This window comes from Chiloscyllium punctatum, chromosome 12 (genome assembly GCF_047496795.1).
Source record: "Chiloscyllium punctatum isolate Juve2018m chromosome 12, sChiPun1.3, whole genome shotgun sequence".
NCBI lineage: Eukaryota > Metazoa > Chordata > Chondrichthyes > Orectolobiformes > Hemiscylliidae > Chiloscyllium > Chiloscyllium punctatum.
The window spans coordinates 21,018,804-21,046,351 of record NC_092750.1 but is presented as its reverse complement, the minus strand read 5'-3'; the positions used below and the strand labels follow the sequence as shown (position 1 = coordinate 21,046,351).

Here is a 27,548-nt window from a genome sequence, read left to right as displayed (position 1 = left end):
AGTTGTGATGGTATATCCAATTGCTTTAATCAGCATCCTCATCTCATCTGATTTACTCACAAGACTCCTTGCATTACCATAAATGCCATCCAACTTTGCTGAGCTCCCTTCTATGTTAATTTGACTATCAACAAAATTCTCTGCCTGCCAGACCACTTGTTTTTTTTTAACATTTGTCTGTCTATCACCCACTATTGCACCTACATTCCCTGTCCCATTTCCCTGCTAAATCAGTTTAAAACCCCACCAACATCATTAGTAAACTCCACGAGGTTCATTGACCCATTGTGGGTAAGCTATAAACTGTTGGATATGTACAGGTCCCACCCAATGATCTCTGAATTTACAGTCCTTCCTCCTGCATTAAAAATAAGCCACAAATTCAGTCGTCCTGTGCCTACACTTATGAGCACCCGGCACTGGAAGTAATTCAGAGATTGCAACCTTTAAAGTCCCGTTGTTCAATCGACTGCCTAATTCCCTAAATTCTTGTTGCAGAACTTGGTTCCTTTTTCTATCTATGTTGTTAGTACTAATGTGAACCGCGACCTCTGACTCGAGAGTGTGGTGCTGGAAAAGCACAGGAGGTCAGGCAGCATCCGAGGAGCAGGAGAATCAATGTTTCGGGCAAGAGCCCTTCATCAGGAATGAGGCTTGGGTGAGTGTCCAGCCTTCCCTTCAGAACGCTTGCAGCCTTTCAGCGACATCCATGACCAAGCCTCCGGAGGTAACAGAGGGAAGTATTTCTGCATCCACAGAAAAGCCTGTTTGTACCCCTCACTACTGAGTCTCCTCCCTCTGTAGCTCTTCCCCTCTGTTTGATCCCACTTTGTGTAGCTGAGCTGTGTCTGCGGGAATCACCATTCATATTTACCCATTGAAACAAAAAATTCTCGAGTGAGATACAATCTGGACTCTACTTGTCTCCCTTCTTCTGACTCATGGTAACCTATTCCTTCCCTGGTTGCTCTTCGTTCAGCTGCCCGGGTGACCACAGCTCAGCAAAACAACCCCCGTGTGAATATTTAACGTTTTTTCGACCTTGCTGACCCAGTTGCTCAAGGAAGGGAGTCTTAATTTCTCCTGGGTTTCCATTAGTTACACAACACGGGTTCAAGTCCCACCTGCTCCAGAATTGTGTAATAACATCTCTGAGCAGGTTGGTTAAAAATATCCAGACTGCTGCGTTTAATGATGGAGCTGCTCAGCGGGAAGACTGGAGACTCTCCTGGTTCATCTGCTGTCTCAGATGCAGAGCTCCCAATCGCTTCGCTGGAATTTGCATTTGCTTTGAAGGAGCTGGGACACCCTTGGTCTTTCGAAAGTGAATCTGATTAAGTGAAACAGGACACTGAAAACATCATCTGCAGTAATTTGCTCCTACTAAATGAAACAGAAAATGAATCAGGGAAAATTGTTTTTTTTTGCTGTTGTTGATTTCAAGGGGGTTTAAACTCACGGCAGGAAGTCCTGTTAGTGGTTTAAGATGGTGCTAAGTTAATTACAGTCAGTCAGTGTGTAAGACCTGTTTCATTTCAGACCTTTTTAGTTTGAATGAAATGTTGCAATTTGCAGCCGGACGCCCCCTGTTGGAATATGCGGTGTATTACCGGGTGAGACTGATTCTGCCTGAGAGCTTCATTTACTGGGACTGCAGTAAACCCAGGCTCATCTCTCAGGGCATGGACTCACTCTTCTGCCTGTCCTTTACTTTTGTAATTACATGCTTCACTTTACTTCTGGTAAAACACTTCTGGTCCTAATTAACGGGGGAGTCAGCAAAATGATGTTTGAAGTGAATGTCAGACGAGATTTCCAGATATTCAGTGGCAGCGCGGTCGGTTCAGGGGACTGGCGGAAATCCGAAAATCAAAAAGTTACTAAGACAGAATTGACTTTATATAACCAGTTACAACACAGCTGTAGAGGGCGGCTCGTTGGTCTAGGGGTATGATTCTCGCTTTGGGTGCGAGAGGTCCCGGGTTCAAATCCCGGACGAGCCCTGTTTTAGTTTCCTGTGATTGGTCTTGTTCTGAAATGGGGGGAGACTTTTGATATTTTTGCTGCTCTTTCGCGTAAATTCGGCTGAGATATGAGAATGAATGTTCAGAATCTTCGCGTTACTGCTAACATCCGCACTGTTAAAAGGAAAAGAAAGTGTGTCTGAACTAAATCTCCCAGATTTACGGAAAAGGAAGGGCTCGTCCGGGATTTGAACCCGGGACCTCTCGCACCCAAAGCGAGAATCATACCCCTAGACCAACGAGCCACTTGGATAGATGCAATGCAAAAGTACTACTTTATATGAAGTCAATTTCACAATTTGGGAAAGGATTCGTTTTCTTTTATCTTCTGTGGTCTCTGAGGGTGATTTCCTGATCCCTCGATTCTGGCTGGGTCGCAGTTACCGACATACCGACATTTTCCCGGAAAAGAAAAAAACAGGGCTCGTCCGGGATTTGAACCCGGGACCTCTCGCACCCAAAGCGAGAATCATACCCCTAGACCAACGAGCCATTCCTGACTGTATTGTGGAGAAATGGGATGATCTATATGGAGATTTCAAATTGTTTCAACATTCTGTTTTTTCTATTTTTATTTCACTGCACTGCTGCCATTCCCCAACTGCATTTTAATGACAACAGTCTCAAGATTTATTGAAGCATAGAGAATGCCAACGAGAATTTTTTTTTCTAGTTCCCTATTCTCAACTGTGGGTGAATGATGCAAAAATAAGAGAGTAAAGGAATAATTAAAAATTAAATACTCCTGGAATGAATATTATCATAGAATGGCTACAGCACATAAGGAGACCATTCAGTCTATGTGTTAGTGCTTGCTTGCATGATGCAAGAACACCTGTCTTTTCCTGCAGACTTCTTCACCAATATTATCTTTCTCTTTAGATAATGGTCCAAGCCGCTTTTGAAGGCTTCCACAAAATCTTGCTTCAACACATTCTTCGGCAGTGTGTTTCATATTGTATCGAGTTGCTGTGCAGATGGCAGTGAGCTTTTTGAGCAATCTTCAGATCAGTCAAGCAGAGAGTACCCCATCACACTTCCAACTTATGTCTTATAGATGGTGGATAGGTAATAGGGAGTCATAAAGGTAAAAACAATGACTGCAGATGCTGAAAATCAAATACTGGATTAGTGGTGCTGGAAGAGCACAGCAGTTCGGGCAGCATCCAACGAGCAGTGAAATCAACGTTTCGGGCAAAAGCCCTTCATCAGGAATAAAGGCAGTGAGCCTGAAGCATGGAGAGATAAGCTAGAGGAGGGTGGGGTGGGGAGAGAGTAGCATAGAGTACAATGGGTGAGTGGGGGAGGAGATGAAGGTGATAGGTCAAGGAGGAGAGGGTGGAGTGGATAGGTGGAAAAGAAGATAGGCAGGTCGGACAAGTCAAGGAGGCAATAACTGAGCTGGAAGTTTGAAACTAGGATGAGGTGGGGGAAGGGGAAATGAGGAAGCTGTTGAAGTCCACATTGATGCCCTGGGGTTGAAGTGTTCCGAGGCGCAAGATGAGGCGTTCTTCCTCCAGGCGTCTGGTGGTGAGGGAGCGGCGGTGAAGGAGGCCCAGGACCTCCATGTCCTCGGCAGAGTGGGAGGGGGAGTTGAAATGTTGGGCCACGGGGCGGTTTGGTTGATTGGTGCGGGTGTCTCGGAGATGTTCCCTAAAGCGCTCTGCTAGGAGGCGCCCAGTCTCCCCAATGTAGAGGAGACCGCATCGGGAGCAACGGATACAATAAATGATATTGGTGGATGTGCAGGTGAAACTTTGATGGATGTGGAAGGCTCCTTTAGGGCCTTGGATAGAGGTGAGGGAGGAGGTGTGGGCACAGGTTTTACAGTTCCTGCGGTGGCAGGGGAAAGTGCCAGAATGGGAGGGTGGGTCGTAGGGGGGTGTGGACCTGACCAGGTAGTCACGGAGGGAACGGTCTTTGCGGAAGGTGGAAAGGGGTGGGGAGGGAAATATATCCCTGGTGGTGGGGTCTTTTTGGAGGTGGCGGAAATGTCGGTGGATGATTTGGTTGATGCGAAGGTTTGTAGGGTGGAAGGTGAGCACCAGGGGCGTTCTGTCCTTGTTACGGTTGGAGGGGTGGGGTCTGAGGGCGGAGGTGCGGGATGTGGACGAGATGCGTTGGAGGGCATCTTTAACCACGTGGGAAGGGAAATTGCGGTCTCTAAAGAAGGAGGCCATCTGGTGTGTCCTATGGTGGAACTGGTCCTCCTGGGAGCAGATACGGCGGAGGCGGAGAAATTGGGAATACGGGATGGCATTTTTGCAAGAGATAGGGTGGGAAGAGGTGTAATCCAGGTAGCTATGGGAGTCAGTGGGTTTGTAAAAAATGTCAGTGTCAAGTCGGTCGTCACTAATGGAGATGGAGAGGTCCAGGAAGGGGAGCGAGGTGTCAGAGATAGTCCAGGTAAATTTAAGGTCAGGGTGGAATGTGTTGGTGAAGTTGCCCTACGACCCACCCTCCCATTCTGGCACTTTCCCCTGCCACCGCAGGAACTGTAAAACCTGTGCCCACACCTCCTCCCTCACCTCTATCCAAGGCCCTAAAGGAGCCTTCCACATCCATCAAAGTTTCACCTGCACATCCACCAATATCATTTATTGTATCTGTTGCTCCCGATGCGGTCTCCTCTACAGTGGGGAGACTGGGCGCCTCCTAGCAGAGCGCTTTAGGGAACATCTCCGAGACACCCGTACCAATCAACCAAACCACCCCGTGGCCCAACATTTCAACTCCCCCTCCCACTCTGCCGAGGACATGGAGGTCCTGGGCCTCCTTCACCGCTGCTCCCTCACCACCAGACGCCTGGAGGAAGAACGCCTCATCTTCCGCCTCGGAACACTTCAACCCCAGGGCATCAATGTGGACTTCAACAGCTTCCTCATTTCCCCTTCCCCCACCTCATCCTAGTTTCAAACTTCCAGCTCAGTTACTGCCTCCTTGACTTGTCCGACCTGCCTATCTTCTTTTCCACCTATCCACTCCACCCTCTCCTCCTTGACCTATCACCTTCATCTCCTCCCCCACTCACCCATTGTACTCTATGCTACTCTCTCCCCACCCCCACCCTCCTCTAGCTTATCTCTCCATGCTTCAGGCTCACTGCCTTTATTCCTGATGAAGGGCTTTTGCCCGAAACGTTGATTTCGCTGTTCGTTGGATGCTGCCTGAACTGCTGTGCTCTTCCAGCACCACTAATCCAATAGGGAGTCATAAGCTGTGTTACTTGCTGCAGAATTCCCAGCCTCTGACTTGATCTTGTAGCCACAGTATTTATATTAGTGGTCCAGTACAGTTTCTGGTACTGTAAATGATGACCCTAGAGTGTTGACAATGAGGTACTTTGTAATGAGAATACCGTTAGATTGGATTAGATGAAGATTTATTGTCATGCATATATGAAAATACTGTGAAAAGTGGTTCTTTGCATGTTATACACAAAGCGTCACCATGCTTTGGTGCCATCTTAAAGTACTGAATATGAAGCAAAATTTTACAGCAATTGAGTTCATCTTTCTCTCTTGTTCATCCTGCACTTCTCCTCTGGTCGCTGCTGACATTGGCTGGGGTCTGTGAAACAGGCTGTCGGTTCTCTATAATGGGCTTTGGGGTCTCGGTTATGGACATCTGCTACCCCAACTCCTGTGATCTGTGTCCGAGCTGGAGCCATGAAGCTGGGGATGCATATGCCCCCTCCAACCCATCCAATGCTCCTCCGAATGTTGCTGCCAATCCACTGTCTGTCCCTATTGCCAAGGCTTCTGCTCCTTCAGATGCCCGGGCCGACATTCGGACCTGGAGCCTTGGATCGGCCTGCGAGTCTGAGCTGAGGGAATTAGCCTGGGACCTATTTTTCGCTCAGTGGAGAACCCGGGCTGGGGGGTAGCCATGTCTGGCTCATCCTGGTGTTATGCTGCCAGACGCCTCCTCCTCCTCTGGGCTTTAAAGAAAACAAAGAAAAAAGGTACAAACGAGAAAAATATGTCATTACATATCAAAGAGAGACAGTTAGATTCTACAGATCCAGATCCATCTAGGCCTGTATCCTTGTTGAACCTAAAACATGCAAATGTAGGAAGTTATCCTGTATACACAAGTTACTGAATGAAAATGTGAGGACTGCAGATGCTGGAGATCAGAGTCGATAGTGTGATGAAGGGCTTATGCCCGAAACATTGATTCTCCTGCTCCTCAGATGCTGCCTGACCTGCCATGCTTTTCCAGCACTACACTCTTGACTACACAAATTACTTTCCAAATCTGCCTTTACATTATTACAATCCTATTCTATATTAAGATATTTTAATTCCAAAATTACAACTACTCCAATTTTTTCTGCAATTTTCTGCAATTCTATTCCCCTATATCTCTCCCACTAAGTGGTGGCTTGTGGAATACACACAGCAAAGTAATATAATGTCAATTATTTCTTAGCATTAGTCAAATAAGGAGACTTATTCTCAAAGGAACATGGATAATAAAGACTAATGTCCATTTAATTTGTCTTCCACCACCCCAGTAAAATCCCAATCAGTTGTTCACTAATCATAGCATCTCTATCAATTAGCTCACAACCGAACCAGAAATTACAAATAAAATATGGTGGTGGAATTTTCTGGGGGGCTATAAGTCCAAGAAAAAATCCTTTCTCCTTTAGTGCTGCAATTTGCACATCTTGCTAAAGATAGTTTATAATTTACATCCCACAGGGTAGTTTCCTGAAAATAGTTGATCTAATTTGTATTTAAGAGTGGTGATACAGCTTAGCGTGCTGAAAATGATTATCATCCTTGTTTAGAGTCAAATAGCAAAACTTGCACACAATTACTGCCAAGTTAGCATACAAAGATCTTTCATATCAATGCACTACTTACTGGAGTGAGCCACCAGGGCTTCCACTACATCCAGAATAATGCCATTGCCCAAAACAACATGATTTCATGTGCCTTTTAGCATTGTTTCCTCCATCTCATCCAGCTTCCCTCTTGAATAAATCCCAAAACACTTTCCTACTTATACACCTTCTTGTGTGCAAGCCCAACAGATAAAAGACATACCCGTTTATCTTTTCCTCTTCAACACTTCAAACATTCCTTTCAGTCAAAAACAAATTGTACTTTCTGCAAATTTGCTTATTTAACACACTGGGGACACCAAAGTCAAGTCAGGTGATCACTTTGAGGAACACCACAATTCAACCCATAAGTTTGACCCCAAGCTTCCCACCACATGTCACTTTAAATGTCTACGTCACTCTCTGGCTGGTCTCTAACTCTACACTCTTCCCATATAAGCTCAAGGAACAGCATCCCAACTATCAATAAGTTACTTCATAATTCCAAACTTGATATTGAGTTCAACAGTTAAGGATCATCACCATAGACCACTATATATCCAGACAATACCTGCTGTTGCCATTTGCACATTTTGATTTATTACATGTCCCAATACCATCTTTTTGTTGCCTTGCACCATTATTGCTTTTCATATCGGCTTGCATCCCTACGTTTCTTCTTCCTTTTCCTTTTTACTTCCCATGTACTTGCTTAGAACCTACCATATCGCTAAGAGTTTTTCCAGTACTAATGATACGTCATAAATCTGAAACACTAACTTTGTCTCTCCAAAAAATGCTGCCTGATTTCCACTATTTTCTGTTTCCTTTCTACACTTTTCTCGTTTCAATCTGCGTTACTGTACTGTTGGACCAAGTACAGCAACTGCTAGGCTACTGGAGCTTTATCACAGGACATTGCTGATGGTGTTGTCCTCAGTAATGACTAGTCTTTGGGAGTCAATTCAGCAACAATAACTTGAAACTCTTGTCCCAAGTACATTTCAGTTTGACAGAGGAAGGTGGGATTGAATCTGTATACAGGGTATTTTTAATCAATACATTACATATGACATTTAAAGTCATAATGAAGGATGGGAGAGCGTGAGGTTAGTGGTATACGTTATTAAAATTCTGATTGGAATACTTGGATTATGCGTTGTGTAGAAGATTTAGTGAATCCCTTGTGACATCGATATTTGTACTAGGAGACTTGGGGTTCAAAACTCCTAAAATAGAATTTAGCCTTTTTCCATTCTAAGTGATGTGGCTGAGTTGAAAGTCTTCCTGCAGCACAGGTGATTTCTAATGTAGGTGTATGAGTTCCTAAATTCAAAACCTAGAAATGGCTTTAAATCAAATTTAACTAATCAGTATGGCAGAGCCTCCCCTTTGCAAAATGTGTTGTAATACTAGGGCTGGATTATTAATCCAGAAACCCAGATAGCGATCAAAGTGGGGGGGGGGGGGGGGGTCTAGGTTGGAATTCAACATTGACAGATGGTGAAATTTGACTTCAATAAAAATTTGGAATTAAGAGACTGAGGATGACCATGAAATAATTGTCATTAAAAAAATTATCTAGTTCATTAATGCACTTTAGGGAAGCAAACTGTTGTCCTTACCAGGTCTGGCCTACATGTGACTCCAGACCCACAATGGTTGACTCTTAATTGTCCCACTGGTCAATTAAGGAGGGAAATAAATCCTCGCCTACTTCTTGTAAATAAAAAGCATTTGATTGCGTATTTAAAGCATAGTTCACACTGAGAAAGTAATCAAGTCGACATTTATTGAAAATTCATTACAGGAGCAGCTAATCATCAGTACACTATTGAGGAATAAATGTCACAAATGATAAAATTTACACTTGTTTCATCTTTACTCCATAAATTAGCATGAGTACAGCTGATGTGGAGACATGCATGTGAGTGGGGGTTCAGAACTAAATGGTTCCCATTCTGATTTATCACTGTTTAGGTCTGGAGAGTGTATCTAACTGAAGATTGGGAGAGGAGATCTGAGCTCTAATATTGTAATATGCAACTAAAATTATCAAAAGGATCTTCAATCATAGCCAAGCTGCAAAAGGATAACCTAAAACAATGTGAAAAAAACTTGTTGAGTCTAGGAGTATAATTATTTTGGTTCTTTTCACTTTACATTTAAAACAGTAGATATCAATGCAGTAAAGTGATTGAATTTTTCATGTTAATTTTTCCTCCCCACCCAAAACTTCTTTATTTCTTTTATATAGATAACGATTCATGCTGTGGTATGATTCAATGTGCATTTGCAGTCCACTGTTACCTTCTCCAGGTAAAAATGCTTCACTCATGAGTCCAGATTATGGATTTTATTAGATGTATTTTTAATTGCCCTGCTCAGATGTGTTATGACACATCTCTGAAGCAGGTAGAATTGAATTCGGTCCTCCTGTCTCAAGAGGTGGTGACGCTGCCATTGTGCTGCAAACGTCCTTTCTCTCTTTATCACTATTTAGCAAAGGAGTAGAGACATTGCAGCTGATCATATCTTCATTCACTAACTGGGAGGGAAAATGGCTATCACTATTTTGAACCTGAACCTAACCCCTACTACCCACTTTTCAGTTAACCTCTCAAAGGCTGGTGGATATAGCAGAGCAGAGGAGCACATAATCAGACAGTTCCCCTTAGTATGAACAAAAGAATTGTGGAATGGTCATACCACACAAAATGAAAACAAATGGAAAAAATGCATTTAATGATCATGGAAGACATCTAAGTTTGTCAGGTGACACCAACTGCATAGAAAAATCTCGAGTTGACACCTGCATTACCAGCTGGGACAATCAACTCAAATAAGCATTGTTACCATTGCTAAACTGAACGACCAGCAAACACTGGAGTATGCGCCTGCAGTCATCCGGATCTCTGAACCTACAAGCCACCAGAGTGTTTACCCAATGGGGAACAACAAAACATCTGGAACTTTTGTAACTGGCATGATCCCTTAAGGTCAGTGACATAAACCGTACCTTCTACCCCACAGTTGTATAAATCTGAAATGGATTTTCTCTTCTGTAAAAAGGATTTCTTTTGATTAAAAGTTTTTTTTGGCATCAGTATTGGCAGTATTTTAATACTTCTTCACATCGTATTATATGGCCCAGAGGCAAGTACAGAAAGATTTGAAATGAGATTAAACAGCAATTTGGCATGGCTGGATTGGGAATAAGAAGAACAGTAGTAGTGCAGGAGAAATGGGAAAAAAATAGACTACAGGTATCCCCACATTTATTTCTAAAAAATATTGTTGGGGTGGGGATGTAAGTGAAGAAAAATCTTTCTGGAAAGCTGCAAAGTGTCAGTTTTAACATCACATTTAGGAGGACTGGCAATGGCACAGCTGCCCAGGAATGCTACACTCTATCTGAACACTTGGCCAAAACACATTATGCTCACATACAGCAAAAACCCAAACTAGCAAAGCACAACATCCAGATTTCTGAAAGACAGACTTCCACCTTTTACAAACAAGATTAGTTGGCTGCAACAGAGACAGCCTGCTGGAATGCAATGTCACCAGTTCAAAACAGGCAGGGTTCAATATCACTCCTTTTGTCAGTTCAGAAGCACACCACTCAGGAAAAGATGAACATTAAGCCAATTTTTCAAAAGTAACAATGTCCAGTGTGTTTGCGTGGTTGAGTTTAACTGTCCAACAGCTTTAGGATGCTCTCTCTCTCCTTCAGTGCCTTCCACGCTTGATCCTTTTCTTTCTTTGTAGGTGTGCGTTTCTTCTGACGTGCTGCCATGATCTTTCGGAAAGCATCCATTACTTCATTGTCCGCTATTCTCACTCGCTGCCGTAGCTCCTGTTTTTTTAACTCCTCCTTGGCAAGCCTGTATTTTTTTTAAAAAGTCAGTAAGATTAGAAAGGAAGCTGAGGATATATGGATCAATACGCACGACTGCTTCTCTCATAACATGAGCTTAGTTATTTTCTAGGGGTGGGAGAAGGTGAAGGAGCTGTCTGGAAGCATGCTCATTAGACTCAATAAAATAACTTCTGAAGGTCTAATTCTCAAGGAGGAGACCTTTGAGAAGGAATTTCCCAAATAGTTCAAATGGATAATGGAGGTGATGATGTTTCAAAAGTCGTCAGGGAAAAACTCTCTACCACAAAGCATGAGCACATATTGCATGCAATTAATCTGCCTTCTCTGGTTCAACAGTAGAGCTGACTTGCTCCAGAACATCTGCTGCTTTATGTGTTGAAGTGACTTAAAGCATGTTTTTTCATAAGAAATGGTCCAATTAAAGAAACACCCAGGTGGGAGAAGACAAGGAAGTGGTCATCCGAATATTGCCCTCGTCCTTCCACTTGCACCACTGCTCCCTGACTCAGTGAAGAACACAACAGCCAATAGTTGAACAGGCATGAAATATTCAATGAAAACAAAATACTATGGATGCTGTAAATCTAAACTAATAACAAAAATCAAAATCCAGGGAATACTAAGCAAATTAAACTGCATTTGTGAAGAGAGAAAGAAATTGTCTTCTTATTTCAGGTCAATAAGCTTACACCAAAAGGTTCTGATTAAACTAAAAATCAACATGTGAGATGGTAACTCGGTTTCTTTCTCTATGTGTGTAGCTTGATCTGCTGAATATTTATACCATTTTCTCTTTTATTATGGAATATTTAATGACAGGTGCGATGGAAGCAGGTGTTAGATGTGTTAAATAAATGCCTGGTTCTGTCCTAGTTATCCCACAGTCCATGTCAGAGTTTACATTCCACCTGAGCATCTTCTCACTTATTCTAATCTAATTCTATCATCAAAACACACTATTCTTTTCTCCCTTATATGCAAAGAATATTGTTTCTTTTTATTTTTAATAGAGGGGATTGGCTCTAGAGTGGCAACATCTTTAAATACTTTTCTGTATCTCCGCAGCAGAAGTGCAGGTAATGTGTGCTTTCAGCCAATCAGAATCCATGCACTCAAATTCTCATTTAAACCTCTCCATCTCACAACCTCCTTTTCCTCTTTCAAACTCTTTCTTAAACTCTCTTTGACTAATCTGTTATTAAGTTCTGCCATCTCCTTCTTTATCCAGAGTCCACAGTTTTACCCTCATGTTTCTATATGTGACGATTATTGACGTTGAAGGAACAATATGAATGCAACTTGTTGTTGAAGGCTGCAGCAGCATGTTTTCAGTTTTCTTACAAAACCAACCTTCTTTAATCAAACTGATTCACCTGAGAGAGTAGTGTCTAAATAAAGAATCCATCACGTTAGATTGAAGGAACTGCTACCAGCCAGTTCTTTGAAGCAGATTTTTTTTTTCAATATTTCAACCCACTTGCCTTCCAAATCAGAACCAGTGCATTCACCCCACCTGAGAAGTTCCTGTTTCTTTGCTCGATTGTGTGTACTGATGGCTTTCAACTCAGCCTGCCGCTTGCGGAGTTCTGCCAGAACTTCATCTTCAGAGTCTTCAGTAGGTCGGTCCTCAGAGTCTAGCAGACCTTGAGCAATTAGTTCCTCCTTAATTCGTGCTTCTAGAGACTTTGTGTGAGGTACGCTGCAGCAGACACATTGAATATTTAATCCATCTTATTTAATAGATTATCAGAACAGTTGAACAATACATAGAAAGGACAAAACTGAAAATGTACATCAAGAAATTGGACAATTGGATTGATATTAAGCTCAAAGGAACAATCTCAGCTGAACAGCCAACATACAATATAACTGTCTGTCTGAAATTCTTTCATTTAACAGTAAGATCTGCTGAGGATCAAACCCTTATGATTAGAGTAGATTATCAGTTAAAAGTAGAAGTAAAAATGTTGACAGAACAAAATGTTTCAGTGATATTTCTCCCTCCAAATTATTTTGTAAGTGAGTGAAATGAGTCTTGTGGTGCGACAAGAGGTCAGAAGTGGATTGCTTGCCGATGCTTGAACAATGACTAGCATCGTTTTCGACTCCTCAGGTACTAAAACAGTCTGTGCCCATGTGCACTAAGATCTGGAAAAGATTCAGTCTAGGATAGATAAGTAGCAAATAACATTCACATCTCACCAAGCCAGCCAATGACCATCTCCAATGAGAGAGAATCTAACTATCATTCCACTGACATTTAATAGCAGTAACATTGCTTAATATCTGACTATCAATATCCGAAGTGTTACAATTGACTGGAAAATGATTTGGACCAGCCATATGAACACTATGACTGCAAGAGTAGGTAAGAAGCTAAGGACTCTGTGGTGAATGGCTCATCTCTTGACTCCCAAAGCCTGTGCACCATCTACAAGGCATAAGCATGATAGAGCATTCTCCACTTGCCTAGAAGAGTAAAGCTCCAACATGCTTTGAGAAGCTCAACACTTTGCAGAGCAAAGCAGTCACTTGATTGGCACCACCTTAGCAGTCACTTCCTCCACACAGTGACAGCAGAATGTGCTTTTCACATGATGCATTACAGCAACTCCCCAATGCTCCTTTGACAGCACCTTCCAAACAACCTCTACTGCCTAGAAGGAAAAGGTCTGCAGATGCATTGGGACGCTACCACTTGCAAACCACACAACTTCCTGACACGGAGCTGAGTCAAAATCCTAGAACACACTTCCAAACAGCACTCTGGGTGCAGCTACATCAAACGGATTATATGTGATTCAAGAAGTTGGCTCACTAGCACAATTAGTCCTGGCCAGCGATGTGTTGATCTTGTGAATGAATACATTTTAAAAAGCTACAAATAGGGAATCTGTCTTTATCCTAAATTGTTCATTAAATTACAGTTAAATGGTGACTAGCTTCCTATTATGAATTATTTTATACGACATTATATAATGCGAATGATAGTTGTCTCTCCCAACCTGTAATATTTCCTCCCATGGCATCAAAGAGCAAAGGATGCATTTCTGTAGATATTCTTAAATAGTTAAGAGCAACATTACTGTCCACAGAGCTCACCTGAAGGCCTTATTCTGACTTCGAGGGGAGGTGCTCGCTCCATCAGTACCAACATCTTTCCCAGTCATCTCTGGTATGGGAGAGTCTTCCATTGGTGAAATGATGTTCTCCTGAGAAAGAAGAAAAAGCAGAATAGGTCAGAAATGAAGATGATACAGGTCATGAAATTAATCCCTGAGGAAGTCAGAAGTCCTTTAAAAATAGTGGAACAAAATCAAAGAAAATCCTTTCACCTTGTATTACGTTTGAAAATTCACCAATTAAGAACATTAGGGTGACACAAATCATGAAGGATCAATTTCTTAAAATAAATTATCACTATGTTACAGCTTTCTCATTTCTTCAATGTTAAAACCAGGAAGAAGATTAAAAAGATTCAAATTATAACTTAGCCACCAGATGGTAGGGATGTTATAATTGACCTTAGCACTTCAAAGTTGACAAGATCTAAATTAGGCCTTTGGGTGCTGCAGGTTTGGATTTGACAGTGATTCTCTGCATTCTCAGTTGAATATTTCACCAAGAATTATCTTTTCGGTTATATTTGATTACTTTTATGAGACATTAGGAGGAAATTTACCATCTTTGGAACTTTACTCCAACAAAAAACAATATTTTCAGAACAGAATGGAGGACAAAAAAATTGGTTGATAAAAAGAAATAAAAAGCAAATCTTTCTAACTCCAACTTAGGTCTTTGTCACTCTTCACCACACCAGGATCAGTTCTGACAAAGGGTTGCACAAGATACATTAATCAACATTGCTTTGGCAAATTGCTGAACAACCTGCAGTATGTTGCCAGCATAACTTCTTTGGCTATTTTTTTAAAAAGTCATGCTTCTAATGATCTTTTGTCCAGTCCTGAGAGTGTATTGCTTAATCAACCACATTTCACACTGCAGAGCTAGCACAGCATGACCCCTACTCAAAAAATGGTTTTACTTTTGGATTCATGACCAATTCTTCAGTTTCATGGGGTGCGGACAGCTCTCCTTCTACCTCAGTGGACTCTCAAACAACTCAAGACCAATGAAGCAAAAGTAACAAACCACACCCAACCTTGAACTAACTCTAGCTGTTCAGTAGGTGAAAGTAGTGTGGAACTGAGATGTACAAAATTTAAGTTCAGTCATAGGTGGGGCAGGATGCATCTTAAATGAATCACTGCAAATTTACTTTTCTTCAACAGGAAAGATTTTTCAGATTCTAAATAAATCCGTATTTGCTGAACCACATACAGGTTTCTCATCTCACCTCCACCAAAGCCTGGAGTAATCTCTGAGTGAGGGGCCCAAAAGGAGATCCATCTTCAGGCTGATCGTGCTGCTCTTTCTTCAGCAAAGCATCCACATCTAACAGCAGTGATAACAAACAAAAAACATGATCTCAGTTACAACAAAAGTGAGCATTTATAGAGTAGCTTTAAAGTTAAGAAACCATGCACAGTCTTTCTCAAAGAGGTGAAAAGTAACAGATTGTAATAGATTAAAAGGATCTGATCATAAAACACAAAACACTGTCATTCCACTGTACTATTGAGGCAAATCTGAGGCTCTGCCATTCAGATAAGATATTAAATGTAGTCCCGTCTGTCCTCTGGACATAAAAGGCTTTATAAAAACAGAAAAGACTGCAGATGCTTTAAATAAGAAACAAAACCAGAAATTCCTGGCAAAGCTCAGCAGGTCTGGTGGCACCTGTGAAGAGAAATCCGAGTTAAGTGGGTTTGGGTTTGGTGGAAGGGTCACATTAACTCAAATGTCTCTTCGTAGGTGGTGCCAGACCTGCTGAGCTTTTCCAGCAACTTCTGTTTTTGGGTATAAAAGAACTCTATGGGAACTAATTCAAAGAACAGCAGTAGAATTAATCCAGCCTCCTGGCTAACGTATATCCTTCAAACAGCGTCATAAAAAGGTTTCCCAGTCAATGTTTGTGGATCTTTACTGTCTGCGAACAGGCAGCCTACACTAGTACAGTGCAGCCTACACTACAACAACGACCGGTTGTTAATATGCACTTCACTGACCATAATGTGTTTCAGGATGTCTGGGAGTTATGAAAGGGAATATGTAAATACAAGGGCCACATATCAAGAGCAGGGAAGGAGAGATTCAGTTGAATAGCTCTTTTTTGGTCAGGACAGACACACTGACTCTTCTTCAGTCCATTAAGATTTCTGACTTCTATGCTGAAGACGTCCATCAAATCTTCACTGCTCCACAGAAATCTAGGAAAATCTCTTCCATACCTTTTCTGAAACTTTCCTTCCCTTCTAATGTGTAGGCCCCAGAACTAGATTTAATACTCCAACTAGTGCCAATTAATGTTTTATATAGATTTAGAAATTTCCAGACTTTTGTACCAAGTACCTCTACCTATAAACCCATGCTTTATGACATGCTTTGTCACCCTCAATGATTTGTGCACAACCAACCCCCAATAGCTGCAAAGTTGCCACAGAAGGATACAAGGCTGAGGTGTGGTGAGGTTATCAAAGAATTTTTAGATGCGAGCAAGGAATTAACTATTGGAGTTAAGGGAATCAGTACAGATTCATAACAATGGGAGATGATGGGTGAATGGGACACATTGCAGGAAAAGATATGATTAGAATTTTAATCCAACTGTCCAGATATGTTATGACTCATGAAGCGGATGGAACTTTATGTAGTTTTAGAAAGCGTAGCATTGAGTCAGCAATAACTAGATGTTATGTGTTTTATTAAACTGTTTTCTCATCAGGAAGTCAGGGGAAAGCAGAAGGAAGCATAGATAGCAAGCTTTGAAGGTTGAGCCTGATTGCCAGTAATTGGGATGGGAATTATGTCAATCCCTGCTCAGCCAGATGCAGATCTTGTTCGTAGGCTTGACGCAGCAATTTTCCAGGAGGCCAGGAGCCTGCTCACAAAACAAAACAAGATAGAAGAGACATTTAACATCATCGACAACACCCTCACAGGCATAAAGTTCGCCAAGGAGGAAGAAACCGACAACAAACTCACATTCCTGGACTTCACAGTCGAAAGAAAGGACAACGGAGAACTACAAACCCGCGTATACAGAAAACCGACAAACACTGACCAAATACTTAACTACACCAGCAACCACCCCAACACACACAAACAAAGCTGTATCAGAACACTATTCCAACGAGCCACCACACACTGCAGCACAGACAAACTTCAGAAACAGAGGAGAACCACCTATACAATGTATTCAAGAAGAACAGATACTCAAAAAATACAGTGCACAGATTCCTCAAGAACAAACCACGACAAGCAGACCAAACACAGCCAGAAACCCTAACCACCTTACCATACATCAAAGAAGTTTCAGAAATGACAGCCAGACTACTAAGACCCCTCGGAATCCTAGTAGCACACAAACCCACCAACACTCTCAAACAAAAACTAACAAACTTAAAAAACCCAGTACAACCATGGACAAAACCAACATCATCTACAAAATTCCATGCAAGGACTGCCACAAACACTACATAGGACAAACAGGAAGAAAGTTAGCCACCAGGATACACGAATACCAGCTAGCCACAAAAAGACACAACCCTCTCTCCCTCGTAGCCCTACACCATTTCGACTGGGTCAACACATCTATCCTGGGACAGGCTAAGCAAAGACATGTCAGAGAATTCCTAGAGGCCTGGCACTCCAACCACAACGCCATAAACAAGCACATAGATCTAGATGACATCTATCAACCCCTCAGAAAATGAACAGGAAATGTCATCACCACAAACCCCAGGAACCCCATCCAGGAGAAAGATATAAATAAAAAGCAGGAGACAACAGCTTCGTTTCACCTGGAGGTCGCCACTGGTGATGTTACCTAGCCAGGTAATGAAACATCTGGATATCAAACCTACAGCTCAGTGAGCAAACCTACACCCTAAACCCAGAGCCTTTTAAATGTTGTAATTGTACCAGCCTCCACCACTTCCTCTGACAGCTCATTCCATACACGAACCACCCTTTGCGTGAAAATGCACCCCTTAAATCTTACATCTTTCCCTCTCACCTTAAACATATGCCCTCTAGTTTTGAACTCCCCTACCTGGGAAAAAGACTTGGCTATTCACCCTAGCCATGCCCCACATGGTTTTACAAATATCCATAGGTTATGGAATTACACTCCAATGGAATGTGCACAGAGTTGAATCGTTCCTCCTCAATCAATGTCATTCGCCTACGGTCATGTTAGGAGGTATAGTCGTGTTCGGAGGAATGGTAATGTTAGGAGAGCTGGGTGATTTGATCATTGCACTTTATTTTTAAAAAAAGAGCAGGGTTCTTCCCTCATGGGGGGGTTAGCTTCTGGACAGGTGCAGAAAGGGAAGGTGGAAACTGGTGTTTGAGCTAAACAATAGATGTACAATGAAGCCCTTGAAGATCTCTGAAAGTCTTTTGCTGCCTAATCTGCCACATGGATATTGGTTTATTAAACGGACAGTAGCTCATTGCAAGTTCACTTCACCTTTTGAGTCGAGTTCAGTCAAAGCTCCGAGCATGCCTTTCTTCTTCTCTGCTGCAGCTGCAGCACGGGCACCTTCCTTCTGCTCCTCGAGAAGGTCCTCCTGTGCCCATCGCTGGGAATAATGTTTCCCCAGGGGGGGGATCTGTGCAAACAGGAATGTAAGGCAAAGTGTTAGAGTTTAATATAAAGTAGTCATAGAGTTGTACAGCACAGAAACAGATTCTGTGGGCCAGATATCCTAAGATAATCTAGTCCCATTTGCCATCATTTGGTCCATATACCTCAAAATCCATCTTATTCATGTACCCATCCAGATGCCTTGTAAATGTTGTAATTGTATCAGCCTCCACCACTTCCTCTGACAGCTCATTCATACATGCACCACCCTCTGCGTGAAAATGTGCCCCTTAAATTTTATATCTTCCCCCTCTCACTTTAAACCTATGCCCTCTGGTTTTGAACTCCCCTATCCTGGTAAAAAGCCTTGGCTATTCAACCTATTCATGCCCCACATGATTTTACAAATCTCTGCAGGTACAGAATTACACTTTTATAGAAAGTGCAGAGTTGAACCGTTCCTCCTCAATCAGTGTCATTCGTCAATTGATCAGAGCTGTTAATATATAACATTCACAAGCTCATACTCCTGAACACATGTTGTGTGTTCAGCTGTGTTGCTTCACTATTCCTGTTTTTCTAATGAATACTCAATTGCCTCATTTCCTGTCCTGCTTTGGCAAAAGTAATTGAAAAATCATTCAAATTCACCTTTCAGCTCATTACACATAATGGATTCAAGGAGGCCTGTCAGCAGGATCCCAGCCTGCACACTCAGTTGGGAATAGTGTCCGAAAGAGAGACAGATAGATATCTCATTAAAGTACTTCATATGTGGTTTTGATGGGAGCTGATAACTGGGAACACCACTGGTTGCGAAGGATGTCAAACCACATTACTAATGAATACTAAATTCAGTTCCCTTATTTTTTGAGCTGATTATTGATTACACAATCAGCAAACAAAACAAAAAGAAAGAAATGGAAATGAAAGAAAGAATAGCAATATTGGTTTGTAATCACTTTTAAGCCAAGTTGGGATTTGTTGGTAAAACCTTTACATCTGGAATATCCTAATTCCTATTATGGAATGCTTGAAAACGTTACTAATCCCCTGTCTAGGAACAGTTACCCCCACATGAATAATAAAGTAGACAAACACATTCATATGTTTACCATACTCCCTCAAACAATATCTTTAAAGCGCCCCTCAAAATATTTCATCACCTTCAACCTGTTTCTGAAAATCTCTTTCAGTAGTGCTTTGGCCAACAACCCACTCTTTCCTGACCCTCTCTGTCTCCCTCTCACTTCATCTATGTTGGTCTTTCACCTTGTAATACTCTGCCTCATCTTCAGGGGGTTTCAGTAGATCCTCAAGGACACGGATCTCCTCATTGGTGATGTCAGCACAGTATGGTTCCACTGATGCCCAGAACCTGCAGAAGGTATGAGAAGATGTGAAGTTACTCATTGTTACTACAGAAAACTCACTTCTGGCATCCAGTAAATGTGAAGCTGTTGTCAACAAAGTTACTCAAAAATCAGTTTGCAGCAACTCATGACTTTAGATTCTGAACAAAAGGAGCTATAGAGTTTTGTCACTCTTCAATGTATCTATGTTCACTTGATAAAAGGTATCAAAAAACAGTGTCAAAAACAACAGCGAGAGACACAGAGCACAGAGGCGCATGGAATTTAATTAATTCCCATTAAAGTAAAACAGATTGTGGATGGTGCATGTGTGTGAATGAGAGAGAGAAGCAATTTCAGACTTTTACTTTTCCTTGCATTAATTTATCTCCCTCCAGGTAACTTGGAAAATAGTTTGCGGAGAGAGTTAGAGAGACAGAATATAAGCAGTAAATAATGTGAAGATGGGCAGACATACCAGTGCCTATTCCTGCAACATGTTCCTAAAGGAAATTAAATTCAATCAGGTCATACCTAACCTGCAGTTCCAATCTGACAAAGATACAGAATGGAATATGTGTTAAGTTCTGAGAGATCCTACCTGTTGGGGGCATCATTCTTTGGAATTCTGGGAACATCCAAGGGATCATCTGTAAATTCATATTCTTGAATTTTAGGCTGTAGGTTTTTTGACTTCGGGCGTCCAGGACCAGGTCCAGTTCCATGGCTGCCTTTTCCATCGATTTTCTGCTTTTTGGGTTTTCCGTGTTTCTGTGGTGTTCCATGCTCATGTTCCTTCCCAAATTTTAACAACCTCTTATCTCCTTTCTTATCCTGCCAGTCTGTGAGGATCTAAAATCAACAGTTTAAATGCTTTTGAAAGAGTGAAAACCATGTAACAGCTGGTGACATGGATTCAAATGAATTAACAATTTATCTACCTCAGTCAGAGAACACAAGTGGGTGGAAACTACAACTATCACAGTAGTGCATTTAAGAATCTTTTTCTGAAACTGGCGACAGGGCAAGTGATAATACCAACTTCAAAATGTAATGAGGGACAGACATAGACCATTTAGCCCTTTAAACCTTCAGTGAGATCATGATTGACATATTTCCGTTTCAAATTCCACATTCCCATCTAAACCCAATAATTTTTGGTTACCTTGGCTCATAAGAATCTATTGACCTCTACCTTAAAAACAATTAATGAACCCACCTCCATCCCTGTCCTAAAGGGTTATCCCTAATTTTAAAATAGTGTCCCCTAGTTCTGGATTCACCCATGAGAGGAAACATCCTTGTCAAGACCATTCAGCATCTTATAAACTTCAAGCAAATTGGCTCTCACTCTTCCAAACTCCAGTGGAAATAAACCCAACCTGTCTGACTTTTCCTTATAGGACAATGAATTTATTTGAGATATCAGCCTCCTCTGAACCATCTTTAGTGCAATCACATCTTTCCTTAAATAAGGGGACCAACTGCTCACAATATTCAAGATGCAGCCTCACTTTGTATAACTGAATCACAATATTCTTACTTTTATGTTCAATTGCTCTTATATGGAAGGATGGCATTCCTTCAGTCTTCTTAATCACTTGCTGTACCAGCGTTCTAATTTTCTGTGACTTATGCACTGGACCATCTAGAACACCCACTAGGGAGGCTGTGGCGTTCTGGTGATGTAATTGGATTAGTAATCCAAAGTCCAGGCAAATGAACATGAACTCAATTCTCACCATGGCAGATGTTGAAATTTTAATTCGAAACAAAGCTAACCCTAATGGCAACCAGTGTCGATTGATGTAAAACCCATCTGGTTCACAAGTGTCTTTCCGGAAAGAAAATCTGCCATCCTTACCCAGTCTGGCCTACACATGACTCCAGACACACTAATGTAGTTGTTTCTTAACTGTCCTCTGGGCAATAAATGACAGCCGAGGCAGTGAGGCCTATGTCCCATGGATAAGTAGAAAGAAAAGATCCTCTGCACTTTGGAATTCTGCGGTTGTTTTCCTTTTAAATAATACATATTTCATTCTTCTTGTCAAATTGTAAAATTTTCCAACATTATACTCCATCTGCTATATGTTTGAGTATTCACTTAACTTGTATTCTTCATTCTTTTACCTCATTCTTGTTATGCCATCTTTACATCATACATTGCTACCTTTGCATTATCTGAAAATTTAGCCTTTGGTCTCCAAATCTAATAAATCTAATCTAATCTAATAAAGTGTAAAATGCTGAGGGCCCAACACATTGTGGGACCCATTCACCACATTCTGCTAATCAAAAAAAAAGACCCATTTATGTACATTAACTGTTTTCTGTTAGCCAGCCAATCTTCTATTCACACCAGTATGTAACATTCTACATCATAAGCTCCTACGTTTACACGTTAACTGTTAATGTGACACCTTGTCAAATGCCTTCTGGATACCCAAGCATAGTACATGAACAGGCTCCCCTTTATCCACAGCACATGTTCATCCTCCAAAGAATTCCAATGAATTAGTTACACAAGATTTCCCTTCCACTAAAATGTACTGGCTCTGCACAGTAAACTTGAGTTTTTCCAAGTGCCCAGTTATAATGTCCTTACCAATCAATTTTAAAATGATACCCAGACAGACATTATGCTAACTGGCCTATAGTTTCCGATTTTCTCTCTCCCTCTCTTCTTGACATGATTTTTTTTTGCTTTTGTTCAGTTTGCTGGAAGCTTTCTAGAATCTAATTATTTTTGGAAACTACCACTTTTAAGACCTTAGGATGAAGTCCATCAGGACCCAGAGACTTATCAACCTGCAGCTCCATCCATTTGCTCAGTACTGCATTCTTAGCGTTGTATTTCCATCAAAGTACTCACTTACTTCAACCTTGTGATTTACTGGGGTATGCTTTTGTGTCCTCTACAGAGAAGACAGAAACAAAATAATTATTCATTACATCTGATATTTCTTTCTTATCAACCATTAACTCCAAATTCTCACCCTCTAGAAAAGTAACGCTTACTTTACTTTCTTTTTCTTTTCAATAGCTATTGAAACTCCTGCTGTCTGTTTTACATGTCTAGCTAGCTTCTTCTCATATTCCAATTTATTTGTCCCGATTAACCTTTGTCATACTCTGACTGTTTTAATATTCTGACCTGCTACTCATTTCATGCAATTATATACCTTTTCCTTATGTTTGAGGGCTTTCCTTAACTTTTTATTTAACCCCAAATGTTGGGTCTTCCCATTGCAACTTTTCTTTACAGAAGAAATATTCTGAGTATTCGTAAATACTCTTAAGTTTTTGCCATTGCTTCTTGACTGATTTATCCCCTAACCTAAATCCCAGTTCACTTCCACAATCTCAGATGTTCATGCCTTAATGATTCCATGCCTTCAAGACTTAGAGGAAAGTAGTGAATGTACTGTAGACAAGTTGCAGATGGCACATTAATAGTCGAAAAGTTGTGAGGAGGATACAAATACTTTACAGAGAAATTGATAGGTTATGCAAGTGGCAAAAAGTTAGCAAATGGAGTATAATGTTGGAAAATGCAAAGTTGTTCTTTTTGGAAGGAAGAATAAAAGAACAGAGTATAATTTAAGTAAGACCAAAAGAGGAAATCTGCAGAAAGCTGCAACACAAAAGTACTTGGCAGTACTCGTGGACAAAACACAACATGTTAGCACACAGATGCAGCAAGTAATCAGGAATGCTAATGGAATGATAGCCCTTATTTTAAGGGCTTAGAGTATAAGAATAAGGAAGCCTTACTACAACTGTGCAAGGTACTGGTGAAAGCACTTGTGGATTACTGTGAACTGTTTTGGTCCTCTTATTTAAGGAAACATATTATTTTATTGGAAGCAATTGAGAGAGGGTTCAACAGCATGTTCCTTAGTATTTAGGGTCTGTCTTTTGATCAAAAGTTAAACAGGTTGGGACTCTATTTACTGGAGTTTAGAAGAATAAGTGTGATTTCATTGAGACATGGTCTTAAAGGGCTTGACAGGGTCAATTTTGAGAAGACATTTCCTCTTATGGGTGATTCTAGGATCAGAGGGCAGGATCTCAGAGTAAAGGGACACCAGCTTAAGATTGAGATGAGGAGGAACTTCTTCCCCCAGAGGGTTATAAGTCTTTGGAACGCTTTCTCACAGGCTGCTGTGGAGGCAGAGTCCTTGTACATATTTAAGGCTGAGAAAGATAGATTGTCGATCAGAGGGGGACTCAAAGATTACAGGAGAAGAACAAAAAAAAGAGAATTGTCATATAATCCTATTGAATGGCAGAGCAGGCTCGAGTAGCTGAACAGCTTATTTCTGTTCCTTTTTTTATGGTTTTATACCCAAACGCTTGCCCTTACTTAGGTTTAAAATACTAGCCTAAGACCCATTCTTCTCTCTTTCAAATTGGATGTGATATTCAATCATATTTGATCACTACTGCCCATAGGAGCCATTATTCACATTACACAATACCCATTCTTGATGAAGGGCTCTTGCCCGAAATGTCGATTCTCCTGCTCCTCGGATGCTGCCTGACCTGCTGTGCTTTTCCAGCACCACATTCTCGACTCTGATCTCTAGAATCTGCAGTCCTTACTTTCTCCTTACACAATATCCAGTCTGGTATATTCGGCTCTCTAGTTGGTTCCAAAACATGCTGCTCTCAAAAGTATTCTATGAACTCATCATTGAGGGAGTACTATTGTCAATATTTTTTTCCAGATTATATGTGAGTAAAATTACTCAATTATTGTTGTCCCTTTTTCACAAGGTGCCAACATTTCTTCTTGTATATTTTGTTCTACATCAAAATTAATGGGTTGTTTTTGGGGTGGGGGTTGTTTTGAATTATTCCCACTAGTGATTTATTCCCCTTTACTGTTCCTCCATTAGAAGAACTATGGTGAGTTACCACTCCAGTCAATGCAGCCAAATAGCTTCATGCATCGTTCTTACCTGTGTTTCTGCCTCTAGTATGCGCAGTCGCCGACTCGCTGAGCTCAAGAGTGTTTCCAGCTCCAGCTGTAATGTGTCCAGCTCCTCGATTCCAATTCCATCATCCTCAGAGCGTGAGAGTACAGCTGCATAGCGGGGACACATCTTCACATGATCTACTGGCTTAAAATCATGGAACTGCAGTGGGCAGTCTTTTAGTTCACTCATCTTGAGCACGTAGAAAGTTTGTCTAATATCTGTAAAGAAAACTAACCTGATTCAAATTGTACATAGTATTTCTGAGAAATAAGAAACATAGCAAGTGCAAGGCTTATTACACACGTGCAAGAAATGAAGACTGTGAAAACTTCTCTAGTCTATCAGTGGACTGATGGCTTCCAAACAGATTTAAAAAGCAAGTACTATAATTGAAACAAGCTCTTCAAAATCATCCAGAAAAATCAGAGGGTCAACAAGTATCCCTTGGCGCAAGGCCACGATTTTTTTAAGTGATAGCATCATTAATGTGAAGTGCCATTAAAAATGTATTCAATATACCACCAATTTGTTTTTTGTTTATTCCAGTGACACCATTTATTTCCTGAGCATTTTGTCACTTCTTCTAGATGAGTTTTCTAGTCTATGAGTCATTTGAAATTATAAATACTAAACCAGTTTAACCATTTTCCTTTATTTACTCAAGATCTGCCTCTGCCTCAGGTTGGTAATGGCTGCAGATTCAGCTGCTTTCTGTTTATAAACCAACTATTCCACTATTTCAACTTTGGTATCTATAGTAAAATGCCTTTTATACAGAGCCACAGAATTGTTACCATTTAGGAGGCTGCCATTTGGCCCAGCATGTCTGTACTAGGTCTTCAAAGTGAACACCTCACCTAGTGCCATTCTACTGAATTTTCTCCAAACTCCTGCACATTCATCCTTTTCAAATAACAGTCTAATTCCATCTTTTAATGCTTTAATTGAATCTTCTCCAAAACACTCACAGGTAGTGTATTCTAGAGCCTAAACACTCATTGTGTGAAAAATGACTTCCTCATATCCCATTTGTTTTTTTAAATTAATGATTTTTTACCTGTACCCATTCACAAGTGGAAACATTCCTCCCTATTTACTTTTTCCAGGTCTCAAATGATTTTGAATACTTCAATATGATCTCCTCTCACTCCTCTCCAAGAGCTGCTCCAGTTTCTTCGATCTAACTTTCAAACTGAAAGTCCTCATCGTCCTCATTCCCAAAAACATTCTTTTTTGCAATCTCTCCTATAAGACAATCATTTCCATTTTTGTTGTTTGATCATTTTTGTGCTCATCAGGGTAAAGGATATAAACTGGAGCACTTTTTAATTATAATGAGAGACTTGAAGTGTCTTATATATACAGTTTCAGAGTAACACAGTAAATAACATAACCAAGATCCCCTTACTCTAACATCATGTTCTACTCTGAATTCACACATACAGTTTATGAACTCTGCTCTACAAGTGCAATTTTGTATTTCTGCTACAGTATTAAGAATTGGGATTGGCCAATTAATTTCATATTATGTCCTTACAGTTAGCTTTTAATTCATTGCTCTAGGCATGGATTTCAAACAGGTGGAAGGATAGTGACTTCACACCCAGGAGTACCTATTATTCAAAAAATAGCAGAACAATTTAAACGTCTGAAACTCTCATCAAATCATTTGACAAAAAAAAGTGTTAGTCGTTAATATGAAAGCGGACTTTTCAGGCGATAGTATCAAATTGCGCATATGATGTAATGCAAGTAATTTGGAAACCAGACTACACTGTAACAAAGAGCAATGGTGAGATTGCTGGATGATAATTGTATCATGGACTAAAATGTCATTCGGTTTTCCTCTTCTGTCATCTACTGAGAGCAGTAAGAAACTATTTTCTCTGTCCCACTATCTATCTGCCTGGCTTGCTATCATACACAGGAAGGCCAGGGCATTAGTGAAGATGTAAGATCAGTTTGTGTCAAGACCCCAATTTGCAAGTCCAGCTGCCAGTTCATCTTTTGCTAGTCTTGAAGTCAGCAATGGACCTGCTCCTCTTGCTTTAACCACTAGATTCCAACTGTGAAATAAAAGGTCTTTTTTTGTGTGTCCAGGTGCCCAGTGACCAAGACACAAACTACCTGTGATTTCAGGCTGCAATGCAATAAGGAGTAGTGTCTGTAGGTAGTTACGGTAACAGTCATTTGTTGCTAGATGCCGGCTCCCTTATATTTTCATCAGGACTTTGTTACATTTTACCTGGGAACTGGCTCCATCTGCGGCTTTGCCACTACTGGGAAGGAGGGGATGTCGAACATACAGTTGGTCACTCTTGTCGCAGATAGCCGAACAACCGTTTCAATCTCACCTCATCTAAGTTATCATATTAATAATAGAGCAAAGGGACAGCTACAGAATACACATTCTCCACAGTAGTACCATCTATTGCCGTCAATCACCCCCAACTCTCCCCACATTTTCTGTTACAGTGGCTCAGCCCACGTCCTTTTCCGGCGCTTTTGGACCAGCCCAATGTCACAAGCAGAGGAGGGGGGAAGGATATATAATACAACATTCGTTACATGCTTCTGCTAGGAAAGGCCAGCTGTTTAGATCAGTAATGTTTCAAATATTTGACTACATTTGTTTTTCAGCTGCATGTAAATAATATGAAAATAAAATTCATGCTTACGACAAGGTAAATGTTAAAAGTTCACCTAATCCATGGTGTGTGAAGTAGATACGACTTTGAGGGGTGTTAAATTAACAACTG

General features: G+C 41.0%; 1 protein-coding gene and 3 non-coding genes across 6 annotated transcripts; 1 reads left to right on the top strand and 3 right to left on the bottom strand.

The window, feature by feature from the left end:
- Nucleotides 1-1,931: 1,931 nt before the first annotated feature.
- On the top strand, nt 1,932-2,003 carry trnap-ugg (transfer RNA proline (anticodon UGG)). Its single transcript has one exon. It is a non-coding gene; the product is annotated as a tRNA-Pro (tRNA).
- Nucleotides 2,004-2,197: 194 nt separating this feature from the next.
- trnap-ugg (transfer RNA proline (anticodon UGG)) lies at nt 2,198-2,269 on the bottom strand. The gene has a single exon. It is a non-coding gene; the product is annotated as a tRNA-Pro (tRNA).
- A 175-nt stretch (nt 2,270-2,444) lies between these two features.
- trnap-ugg (transfer RNA proline (anticodon UGG)) lies at nt 2,445-2,516 on the bottom strand. The gene has a single exon. It is a non-coding gene; the product is annotated as a tRNA-Pro (tRNA).
- Nucleotides 2,517-8,625: 6,109 nt separating this feature from the next.
- Nucleotides 8,626-27,250, bottom strand: tada3l (transcriptional adaptor 3 (NGG1 homolog, yeast)-like). Of its 3 annotated transcripts, none has more exons than XM_072582034.1 (9): nt 27,035-27,250; nt 24,772-25,007; nt 20,406-20,656; nt 19,725-19,830; nt 18,336-18,477; nt 15,099-15,196; nt 13,844-13,953; nt 12,255-12,440; nt 8,626-10,745 (listed from the first exon to the last, which is right to left on the bottom strand). In XM_072582034.1, the coding sequence occupies exons 2-9, from the start codon at nt 24,976-24,978 to the stop codon at nt 10,553-10,555; spliced, it is 1,293 nt and encodes a 430-aa protein (XP_072438135.1). In that variant the 5' UTR covers nt 24,979-25,007; nt 27,035-27,250; the 3' UTR covers nt 8,626-10,552. The 3 variants fall into 3 exon arrangements, with proteins under 3 accessions (XP_072438135.1, XP_072438134.1, XP_072438136.1); XM_072582033.1 differs by having other exon boundaries at nt 26,917-27,037; XM_072582035.1 differs by lacking the exon at nt 27,035-27,250 and adding an exon at nt 26,968-26,989.
- Nucleotides 27,251-27,548: the final 298 nt, after the last annotated feature.